Here is a 12,723-nt window from a genome sequence, read left to right as displayed (position 1 = left end):
ACAAGATTTTGACAGGGAGTCAATGACCGCTAGCGACAAGTTAGCCCGAGTAGAGTATAGTTAATGTTATATTGTCCTCAAAAAAGTCAATGAGCGCCAAGTCGCTCTTTCATCACTTATTTACATTTCAATTCAGTTCAAACTAAAGACATTATTACATTTCAATTCAAACTTGCGACAGAATTGCATTTTAATTTAGAATAGACTACTGACTTTGTTTACGCGCATCTTAAAACTTCTGTAATTCAGTTGAAATTAAAATGAGACAGAATCAATTAAAATGGAAGACAACTCTATCAACAGTCCGAGGAGAACACGAAACGAAGTCAAATACTCGTAGCAATGTTAAATTATTTGAAATAAAATAGTTTTTAAAGGCGCTAGTAATAAATGAACAAGACTTATAGACTATAGTGCGCGAAAGTGGTAGAAACTTGTAGGAAAGTCATGTTTCCATAATATATCTAAAAACCAAGCACATTAAAAAAATATTATACTCGACTGCATGTTTAACGTTGGCTACTATTACAAATCTTTTACCTCTTATTCATCAAAATTGGACAAGAAGTGTGGGCATTGCAGTGGACAATAAACAAAAAATCATAAATAAAATTGTAATTTAATATGTAGAAAATAAATACTTTATTATGAATTTATCGCTATATCAAATAAAATTTAAACGTGATTTCCATACAAATACTGAATAATAATCTACATGATTACGATTGAATAAGTTGATTTCATACTTAATTAATCTTAATTTCTTAAATTAAAAAAAAAAAAAATTAATTTCATACTTAAATAATTGATTGTTAATATAAATGTTGCCTGTAAAAGGTAGTAAATTCTAAATACTAAAAACCAACATCCTAATACCTAAGGGGTAAACGCTTAACTAACTTAAAAGATCTTCAAAAGCATTAATCCATTGGGACAACTTAATGGAATGAAAATAGTAACGACAAGTATGACGTAACACGTGAACATCCGACGCGACAGGAAAACTCGTGTGAGTGGTCTTTAAGAGATTAGTGTCTATGACAATCAGTGTCTTTACTGATGGCAATAGAAGTGTCGAACGTACTTAAGCTAGGTCCATAAAGTTAAAGTTCTAAATCTTCATGAGAAATTCAGGGCGTTTAATGTATGGCTAATAATTATTATTTATCAAGTAAAAATTCAGTCTATCGCGACACGTCTAAAAGCTCAACACTCGAGTTTTTTTTTTCAGTTTGAATGTACAGAGTTTTACTTTCAATTGTCAAAATTTTTCAAGTGTACAATACTATGTTGCACACCGAAACTTTGTCCCACTATAACATGTATAAGGCAAAAATCAGTATAGAAATTGAGAAAGAGAGGAGTTTCAGTCCATGATAAGCTTAAGCCCAAACTCCTAAAGATGCACCTCAACATCCGAAATCTGATGATGATGATATGGGAAAAAGTCACGTCAAACTTGATAAGCAATAAAAAGGATGTACGTAAAGCGTCCGTACAAATTCTCAAAGGGACAAGCTTGTTAGTGTGATATCTTAGGAAACGGAAATGGTAGACTGTGGACAACTCCTCAGAGACTCGCGATAGATTGTCTTTGTAAAGGACTTATCGAAGATAAAGTGTTGAAGAAAACTTTTCATTTAGGGCTGCTACTTCGGAAATCGTTTTTACTAAACTCAATAATAACAACTTTCGCTATTGCAAATGGACATAAAAGAACTTTGATGAATTTGTTTTTCTGGTATTTTTTATGATGCTATTCCCAATATAACTAGGGCTACTAATCATCTGAATAGTCAGTTATTGATCATCTAAATTCTAAATAGTCAGTCATTGTCAGCTGTTATTATTGATCATGTAAAGTCAAGTGCTCTAAACCTATTCTTGTTAAGGGGGCGACAAACCCAAAATTTACGATTTTATAATTCATTTTTATACTTGAAAATAAGCCCCAATTGTTTCATTTTTTTAAATTAGATACTATATTATATTTTCAAGAATTCGATCTGAGCAAAAACACGATATCTTAAAATTTTCTCGATCGAAAAAAAAATCAAAAAGATGCATCTAATTTTCACGAATTTTTCATTTATTGCCATAACAGTGCATTGAACTAAGTTAATATTTTAACACACTGTATAAAATTCTATCATTGAGAAACCGAACTAATGGATTTTTTAAATATTGTATCGAGTTATTGAGAAAAAACTAATTTGGCGATTAATCCGCGTCGTCTTTTTCACCTGGCGTGAGTGTGAAGAGAGAAGGACGATGTTTGATTTTTTGGGTTAGTCACCCTCTTAAGAGCACACATTTCATTAACAAACACAATAATTCTGGCTCCATAACGGGAAGACGATACGTCCTTGTCTATAATAGTTAACATAATTGCTATTTCATATCAGCTATGTAACATTAACACTGCCGTACGTCATTGTGACTACGTGCACCAACGTGGGAGGTATTCGGTCAAATATAACTCAGTAAATATAACTTCGAACCTTGTTTCTTGAGATTCAATTTACTTGGGTATTAGCCATTAGGGTACGCCAGCTATCCAAATTGAATTGTTAGTGTATAGCGAAATTTATATTATGCATAGAGCAGTGGTATACTGAGACGCGAGTGTTAAAATTAGTTTGTCAATATACGACGTTTGAATGCTGGACACGAAATGGGGTTAGGTATTTACTAGTATATGTAGTTTAGTACTATATAAATCTTCTTATATATAAAATTCTCGTGTCACAATGTTAGGCCGCGTACTCCTCCGAAACGTCTTTACTGATTTTAACCAAATTTTATATGCATATTCAGTGGATCTGAGTTTCGGCTACTGGGTACTTATTATATTGATAAGTGCATTTGTTGAATAAATAATAGTAAATTATTACAACTCGAGACTGACGGCGACCATTGTTTGTGCGACGGGATAGCGGGATAGCGGCAACGTTCATGCCATGCAATGGTGACATACTTATTTAGTCACTTCAGTAAAATAATACGGGCGAAATACTTTATATGGCAAAGAAACGTTTGCCGGGACAGCTAGTATACTATAAATATATTTTTTAATTATAGTACAATATCGCTTTTAAAATGACCAGGAATGTTGATTAAACAATGAACATGGCCACAATGTATTTTTTTATTCTACATAACATACATGTACATAACGGTACATAAATAAACTGTCGAACATACAACATCTCCAAATATATCCGTGGATCATAGGCACTTTGTAAATAAGCTGCTGTTATATTTCCAAACTACATTTCTTCGATAGGTATCTATCTACTAAAGAAGGCCCTATTAAGATAGAGACGAGATCTAATCTTCAGAATAACATAGAAATTAATTTGGGAGCATTGTTATTAAAACATTATCAAACTGAACGCGAAGGCTTTTAGACGAGAGAAGCAACGGAGGGTTAAAAATCATTAGGAGGGACGTTGCTCCGAAAACACTCGAATGGCGAATGGCCTAGTTCTATATTTAGTTAGGATTTTCTGCCTGAGCGTCAGTTTACTAGACGGCACGTATTTGTATTATGCAAGGTAAATAAAACATTAGTAGGAGTATTGTTTTTGATTGTGGGGAGAGCCTGTAAGGATAGATACAGACGAAAAACTATAAAGAACTACATGACGTTCAAAATTCGTTTATCGCGCGGGAACCGTACATTTTTCCGGAGTAAAAAGTATCCTATGTCCTATCCCAGGACTCAAAGAATCCCCATACAAAATTTGAGCAAAATCGGTTCAGCGGTTTGGGCGTGAAGAGGCAACAGACAGACACACATTCGCTTTTATAATATTAATATGGAAGATTGGAAATGGCGACATAAAAATATGTTCACAATCTACTGGAATATATAAGTATCATCTATATGTGCTCCACTTATTTTATACGTGGGAGAGCCATGCTTCGGCACGAATGGGCCGGCTTGACCAGAGAAATACCACGTTCTCACAGAAAACCGGCGTGAAACAGCGCTTGCGCTCTGTTTCGCCGAGTGAATGAGTTTACCGGAGGCCCAATCCCCTACCCTATTCCCTTCCCTACCCTCCCCTATTACCCTATTCCCTCTTAAAAGGCCGGCAACGCACCTGCAGCTCTTCTGATGTTGCGTGTGTCCATGGGCGACGGAAGTTGCTTTCCATCAGGTGACCCGTTTGCTCGTTTGCCCCTTATTTCATAACAAAAAAGAACAAAGTTTTTGAAGTTGTATCATCTATGTAATATTCCGAAAAGACATTGTATATTTACAATGTTAGCACTGGGGCATTAATTAAAGCTTCTGTACCATTACACCGACTATTAAGCAATGTTTAGGAGAATAATTATACACTGAGCTACTCTAATTTAAGTTTTAACTATTGGACGTAGCAGTTAGAAACGGCAATGAGATTTGAAAATTTAAATAATTACTAGCTGTCCCGGTGAGCTTCGTGTCACTAAACCCTTCCCTGGAATGTTTTAAGACTAAAATCAGCCCAATCTGTCCAGCCGTTTTCGAGTTTTAGCGCGACTAACACATTTGATTTTATACGTGGGAGAGCCATGTTTCGGCACGAATGGGCCGTCTCGACCGGAGAAATACCACGTTCTCGCAGAAAACCGGCGTGAAACAGCGCTTGCGCTGTGTTTCGCCGAGTGAGTGAGTTTACCGGAGGCCCAATCTCCTACCCTATTCCCTCTCCCCTCGAGAGAGGGGCGAGGGAATAGGGTCATAGGGGAGGGTAGGGAAGGGAATAGGCCCTTCCCTACCCTCCCCTTTGACCCTATTCCCACTTAAAAGGCCGGCAACGCACCTGCAGCCATCAGGTGACCCGTTTGCTCGTTTGCCCTTTTTTTTTTTCTTTAAAAAAAATATTTGAAAATATGGAAAGCATTTTCCGTCGCCCATGGACACTCGCAGCATCAGCATCAGAAGAGAAGCAATTATAATAATAGCTAACGATATATATAATTTAATATATTTTTTAATTTAAACAACCAAAGCCAAATCTTCGTTAACAAGTACCGATGTAGAGACGAGAAAAGGGATAAATCCTTGTTAAAATTGTACAGCCGCTTAGATGAAACAAGGTTCAGAGTTTACTACAGTACTTACACACCTTGGCTATTGTTTTGACAGGATAAAAAGAAATATTATGAAAAGATCAGGATAATTACATTAGCCGATTAAAATTCAATGTTGCTCTTTCACAGAAAACATTGATTGAATTATTAACTTAATTATTTAATTCGCTTTCGTTGAGATGAGTATTTTAATGGAATTAATTCTTTTTATTACAATAGTTTTAGTTATGTTTCTATTGGATTAGGCTGTCTTTCTATTAAAGAGATTTAATGGCGTAAGAAAAACGTGCAAAGTGTATATTATAGAGCCAAGAAATCCTTCTAAATTACCAACTCAGGATTAAGAAACTTCACAGATTTTTTGTCTTTAATGTGATAAACATGAAAATTACAAACCTTCAAGAAAAGAGCGTATTCCCTCTTAAAAGGCCGGCAACGCACCTGCAGCTCTTCTGATGCTGCGAGTGTCCATGGGCGACGGTAGTTGCTTACCATCAGGTGACCCGTTTGCCCCCTTATTTAATTAAAAAAAAATAGTGCTTAAAAGGCTTTCCGAAGTTTCATTGTCTTAGGCTTAGGCTGGTCAAAGCAAATCATATTTTTTTACTTTTGTGACTCGCCCTCGTACCATTTAAAACGAATCAAAATCCGACAATAAAATCCAACCGTTCCGTTTAATCCAACAAAGTTTTTCCAGTATTTGTAAACGTCGGGTTACCTTAGTACGTGATCGATGTATTTAATGTGCGAGTTACGTTCGTAAACCCCATTGCACGCTCGCCCAAAGTATTTCTAAGTAGTTCCTGCACTCTGCTAACTGAATGGCTAATGCCGTTTGAGTATACTTTTATTAGACACTAAAATAAAACGTCCGAACCAAGTGGTGCTAACTTTGAAACTTTAAATTGTGAATACTTTGGCAGTAAAGAATTTCAAATTAAAAGATCTTTCAACAAAATTAGTGACAATGAGCTTCTAGTAATAACGATTCTAAATCAGACAAATTATAATTCAACCTCAATTCCTAATGCCACAAAAACCTGAATAAATAACAGGCAAACTAATTTTCTGATCGACTAATGCACAGGCCGGTCTCAAGAGCTAGAAACTTCAAATTTCGCACACAGGTGCTTCTGACAAAGTGTAGATTTTCTACAATTTTCTCATCTAGGTGGATAAAATGAAACATTTAAGTATATTCGCCAAGTATTCCTTACAACTTTTTTATGCGGAAGTGGGAAGAAAAGCTAGCAGGCCAATGTAACCTTAGTAATTATAATAAATAATAATAGCTCCCACACCGGTTTCGGTGACGGTTTCATTGAAACCAGGCCAGCTACGCAGGAGTAATTTTATAGTGCCCAAGTGTGTGTGCAGTACACAAGAGCACTCTCTATTCCTTTACTCTCATAACCCAGTGGGACGGAAGACCGACACGACTGGCGAGAGATCAGGTGCAGGACCGACTTTTTACATGCCCATCCGACGCATGGATCATCTTGTCAGACAATCAGGTGATCAGCCTGCATTGTCCTAACCAAACTTGGAAATAACATGTTTCCAACGCGGGAATCGAACCCACGACCTCCGAGTCAAGAGCCGCGCTCTATACCACTAGACCACGGAGACGTTAGTAATTATCACCAACTTTGCAACACCAGCGCCAGTGAAAACCGACATCCGACATTGACTACACGATTGATATCGTTCCCTTAATAGCTTCCAATTATCTTCCGACCCATATCATGTTTAATGAACCTGTGAATTTGGGACCGCATTATAGTTCTGTTGCGAACTTATAACGTGAAAGTTACATAAGAGATTTCGAACGGTGTTTTTTTTAATAAAGAGGAAGAGAGAAATAATGCTCAGCATTACCACGTTGCCCAGTAGGTAAAAGTTATGTCTATTGTGCCAGTAGGAAGAATCGGGTCGCATTTGTCGGCGGAAATAATATTAAAAAGTCAAATAAAAGATCATCATCATCACATTCATATCGAAGAGGACACTAGAAGAAAGCGGGCTCTGAAATAAAAGATATCCCGTATAAAAGATCCAAAAGTACGAAAACAGGCTAAAGAATCTAGAAAAAAAATATTTAGGCTTTAACCTCGATGATATTACAGCTTTTAGTTTCAGTCAACTCATTTAATATGAGCATTGAGCGACAAAGGGTCCATCTAGATTTCTAGACAGATTTCAGTTTGCATGATAACCCTCTATATATCTACGTCAGTCATGTCGATCACTCGCTGCCGTTTTGGGCGATCCAATTTTAGTCAAACTACCCACATCTGCTCAGGATAATGACGTTATTGAGATGCACAGAACGGATCATTCTGGAAGCCGATTACCTGTTCCGAACTATTGCTTTATTGGAGCTGACGATTATACCTTTGACAACTTCGCCTATTGTGATGCTAACTTTACATTAAGTTGAGACGTTCCGCTTGTGGACAGTAGATGATCCTGTTAAGGATTGTATGTCAGCAATGATAAAGGTTGGTTAAGAGCACCAAAACAGTTGCCGTCACTTAAAGTAAAATTAATCAGCAAACTGAAATAACTTCTATTTCAAACTAGGTAAAAATCACTTGAAGGATATCCTTAAGTATATCTAATAAATTGGATAAGAAGTTTGTAACTTGTGCGTTAATGATAGATCGACCAGTTTCAAAGTCAGTATTTGAATATAAGGGAAGTAACAGCAACGACTGCACATGTAGTTAAACTCATTGACTTACCCCTGTGCTTAAATCTATACGTGGGAGAGCCATGCTTCGGCACGAATGGGCCGGCTCGACCGGATAAATACCACGTTCTCACAGAAAACCGGCGTGAAACAGCGCTTGCGCTGTGTTTCGCCGAGTGAGTGAGTTTACCGGAGGCCCAACCCCCTACCCTATTCCCTTTCCTACCCTCCCCTATTCCCTTCCCTACCCTCCCCAATTACCCTATTCCCTCTTAAAAGGCCGGCAACGCACATGCAGCTCTTCTGATGCTGCGAGTGTCCATGGGCGACGGAAGTTTCTTTCCATCAGGTGACCCGTTTGCTCGTTTGCCCCCTTATTTAATAAAAAAAATAAAAAAATTAATGGCTCTGCTGAGAGTTTTTCACCGTATCTCTCGAGCAATTTCCCCAATAGCTAATAAATATCGGTTTGGGAGTTGCTCTACACTGCTCCACTTCTCCACAATCAATATCTCTGGCTTAGCACCGACAAAAATATCAACATTTGTCACCGACGACGCTCGAAGACGTCCGCGACACTGATGTACGCGTTGTCGCGTCGTTTTATACCCGTATTATGTAGAGAGTTTGCATTTAAATACTGGATATCGTATATAAATCATTAAACTGTGTTATGTAAACGCTTAGAGACTTTATTAAGCATCAACACTTAGGGAGAGGTGGTGGGAATACATACTTCAGAATTCGTCCGTTAAACTACTGTGCTACGTATAAAAACTATCTGTTTCTACAAATCTTTATGCATATTATTTTCAGTAAACATATGCAGAGAAGTAGCCTAATAGTATGGGCAGGATAAGATGCGAAGCTTATAGAGATCTGCAAGTCTATTTTCACTGACTATTGACATTTGACGCAGGAATTTTGATCATTTCGGTTTTCCAATTGAGTTCTGATAATACCAGCAAAAAGTAGTAAGTAAATGTAAATTTAATTTTCGGTAAGTTTTTAAAATCACCAAAGTTATCCAGTTTTGGCGTATATTGGCGGCGCTGAATAGATAATAATGAGCTTTAAAAGTAACTTTGGAAGTTGTAAAACTCGACCCGGCCGAACTTTCAAACTAGGAGGCCCGAAATTTCATTAGGCACAATCAAATTTCAGGTTATATTACAAAGGATGCTCTATATTCTCAAAATAGAACAAAGATATTGTTAAATTATTGACAAGGTTAGTTAAAATGAACCTATATATTTTCTACTCTTCAGCAAGAATATGCATCATATATATTATTTACTATCAAATGCCATTTTCACTGTCAAATAGTGACATTTTAAGTTCTAAACTGACCTCTATAATACACTGGACAGGCTATGCCATACAAAATGACAGCTATTTCTTATGCCGATTTGAAGCGCCGCGGTGAGCGTACTGTGAACTAATTTATATAGAAAATGACAACCGCCATTTGCAAAATAGTAGTTCCAAGTACACTCACTACTGCTTTCATATAGCAATCAGCGCCAATATGGCGACTTTCAAATAGGAATATTTTATTGATAGCGATCGCCTGTCCAGTGTATTATAGAGGTAAGTGTAATTACGTAATCTAAGCCGACCTACTTTTATTTTAACATTATAGACACATTGATACTTATCTTTCTTAAGAGGGCGACTAACCTAAATAATCAGACATCGTCCTTCTCTCTTCACACTCACGCCCGTCTTTCATATGCCAGGTGAAAAAGGACGACGCGGATTCATCGCCAAATTAGTCTTTTCTCAATAACTCGATAAATATACAACATTTTAAAAATCCGCCTGGTCGATCTTTCAATGATATAATTTTATACAATGTGTTAAAATATTAACTTAGGTCAATGCACGGTTATGGCAATAAATGAAAAATTCGTGAAAATTAGATGCATCTTTAATTTTTTTCAATAGAGAAAATTTTAAGATATCGTGTTTTTGCTCAGATCGAATTCTCAGAAATATAATATAGTATCAAATTTTTGAAAATGAAACAATTCGGGGCTTATTTTCAAGTATAAAAATGAATTATAAAATCGACACTTTAGGGTAAGTCACCCCCTTAAATGAGCGCAGAACAAAACATCAAGAGCATAAGCAGCACAAACTGAAAAGAAATAGGAATCCCATTTTCCTCGACCGAAGCCACAGTTAATAGCTAGCGAAGAAAAGGACAGTTATGAAAGATTTCAAAAGAATTGAATGAATCGATCGTAATTTATCTGTTCGGAGACAAAGACTCCAGCTTTTTCTGCGAAAATTTAATTGCCTTTTTACTTTTCATTTATTCCCGTCCTATGAAAATAATTTATTACCGCTGTCGCAATATTTTCTCCCAAATAAAATATATTTTGAGACGGAGATTTTTCTCGAGATGACTGCTAATGGAGAACATTGTCCCCATAAGGAAAATCAGTAATCACTTATGTGAGGTTCTATAAATTTTCCTCTTGTATAAAATGATAATAACTAATAATAATAACTTACAATAACATATCAATAGCGGTAAAGTTAATTGTTTATTACGCTCGTAAATTCCTTTTAAGTACTTTGGTCGCGTAATTTTTATTTCTACTACATTATCTCCTGTAGAAGTGATGTAACAAATGCAAGTAATGTTATTTATATAGCTAACTAGTTGTTTCCCGCGACTTCGTCCGTGTTAACATAGTATAATAATTAATAACAAAGATGGATATAGTTTTCACCTTTTTGTGGTTCCTTATACAAAGGGTAAAAACGGAACCCTATTTAAGTAAACGTCAAACGCAAACGTCAATAAACTTTCATGTTTCTAACTCAAGAAATGACGGACTTTCATTCAAACTTTCAACCCCAATTTCACCCCCTTGGGGGTAGAATTTCCAAAAACGCTTCAATACCTATCCATTCATTTTTAATCAGCAGTCCAAAAATAAACTTTCATATTTCTAACTTAAGAAATGACGGACTTTCATTTAAACTTCCAACCCATATTTCACCCCCTCGGGGTAGAATTTCCAGAAACGCCTAAACACGTATCCAATTATTTTTAATCAGTAGCCCAAACATAAAATTTCATGTTTCTAACTCAAGAAATGACGGACTTTCATTCAAACTTTCAACCCCAATTTCACCCCCCTGGAGGTAGAATTTCCAAAAACGCTTAAATACGTATCCATTCATTTTTAATCAGTAACCCAAAAATAAAGTTTCATGTTTCTATCTCAAGAAATGACGGACTTTCATTCAAACTTTCAACCCCTATTTCACCCCCTTCAGGGTAAAATTTTCAAAATTCCTTCCTTAGTGGGTGTCGACTTAATAAAACAACCCTACTCACCAAATTTCGTGGCTGTAACTTTAACAGTTTTTGCTCAGCGATGATGAATCAGTCAGTCAGTCAGTCAGGACATGTAATTTTATAAGTATAGATAGGCGCAAGATATTATACTATACTCCTATAAGATATTTTAATCGTAGTCCGGAATAGCTTTTTAAATCTTGATTATAAATTAATAGAGGACAAAACTACAGTTAAATTAACAAAATTCTAATACTCTAGGTAGAGTCTTGATTTGTGTGCGTGCTGCCTAATAGACCGAGAATAATTTAAATTTTAACACATTTGTAATTTAAACGAATTAAATCCATCGATTGTTTTGATAACAACTGTCAACAATTTGTTAAGCTGACCGACAACGACAGACACATTCACTTTTCAACAGAAGTTCTTGTACGATTATAAAAAACCCGTGCTATCATAAAATTATGTTGCGAATAACGATTTTACAATAACACAAATAGGTACTATTAACATGAAAAAAAAACGGCTTATTAGTTATTACGTATGTGTTTGTGTAGCAAATCGTTCTCGGTACGTAATTTAGATGCAGGTTAAGCCAGTCTATTAAAGGAAAAAACGATTTGATTCTGTATTCTGTGCTAGCAGTTTGATTAAATTAAAAATCACATAAAATGTTTTATTTACGTTTAAGCAAATGCAATTTGGTTGTTTACAAAGAAACATTACTTATTAGCTGTTATTAGTTATTACACATGTGTTTATGTATCAAGTTTTTCTCGGTACGTAAATTGCTAAGCCAGTAGCGCAAGGCTGTTGAAGTTAATCACCTACCTAGTTAGGTCAAGAGCAGCTGGCATTCCAATAGTCACCACCCACAAGCGAGGCAGCGGGTACATCCGCCGCACCACATCCAGACCACTTCACTACCACTGTTTAGCGTCCATTTCCTCGAAAAAAATTCACAATTACTCTCTCGGAATTATTTAAGGGAGCGTGCCGAAGGGCGCATCTGAATAGGGCCGGGGGTCGTTAAACCGTAGGGCCGTAGGGCTCCGAGGGTCGTAGGGCTGGGGTCGCGAGTCAGGCGCTCCGCGCGTCGCTCCGTGGTGGACTGACGCGGTCGGCGCCGCGGCGGCCCCGCGCACCATGTGATAACACGCGCCCGCTAACATCCAAACATTATAGCTATCAAGCGAGCTTTGAGGTCTTTAAAGGCGATTTTGCTTTGCGCCGCTGTTTGCTTTAAAAGACCCACTCTTTAAAGGCAACTTTTCCCATGCAGATGCAATGAAACCTCGATGCCATTGGCTAGTAATTTTAGCACGATTATGTCAGCGATAATAAATATAATAGCTTCTTCACGTGAATCTTTTTGACGACCTCTGTGGCTCAGTGGTGAGCGCGTTGGTAGCTCAAGCCGGGGGTCGCGGGTTCGAATCCCGCCGACGGAACAAAAAGTTTTCAATGTTCCCGGGTCTGGATGTGTATTAAATATGTGTATGATATAATAAAAATCTTAAATATATGTATAGTATAAAAGTATTAAATATATTTCCGTTGTCTGGTACCTGTAACACAAGTCCTTTAGGTACTTAGCACGGGGCCAGACTGACGTGGTGTGAAGCGT

At 36.8% G+C, this 12,723-nt stretch overlaps 1 protein-coding gene across 1 annotated transcript in view; it reads right to left on the bottom strand.

Annotated features, from left to right (window-relative positions):
• LOC121735643 (protein gustavus) overlaps positions 1-12,194 on the bottom strand; it is a 107,245-nt gene extending 95,051 nt beyond the window's left edge. The window contains exon 1 of the mRNA XM_042126539.1: positions 11,928-12,194. Coding sequence (XP_041982473.1) covers positions 11,928-11,992 — 65 coding nt within the window. The 5' untranslated portion in view covers positions 11,993-12,194. The remainder of the gene's footprint in view (positions 1-11,927) is intronic.
• Between the last annotated feature and the right edge of the window lie 529 nt (positions 12,195-12,723).

Source organism: Aricia agestis, chromosome 17, assembly GCF_905147365.1.
Source record: "Aricia agestis chromosome 17, ilAriAges1.1, whole genome shotgun sequence".
NCBI classification, from domain to species: Eukaryota; Metazoa; Arthropoda; class Insecta; order Lepidoptera; family Lycaenidae; genus Aricia; species Aricia agestis.
This window is presented reverse-complemented; position numbering and strand designations above follow the sequence as displayed.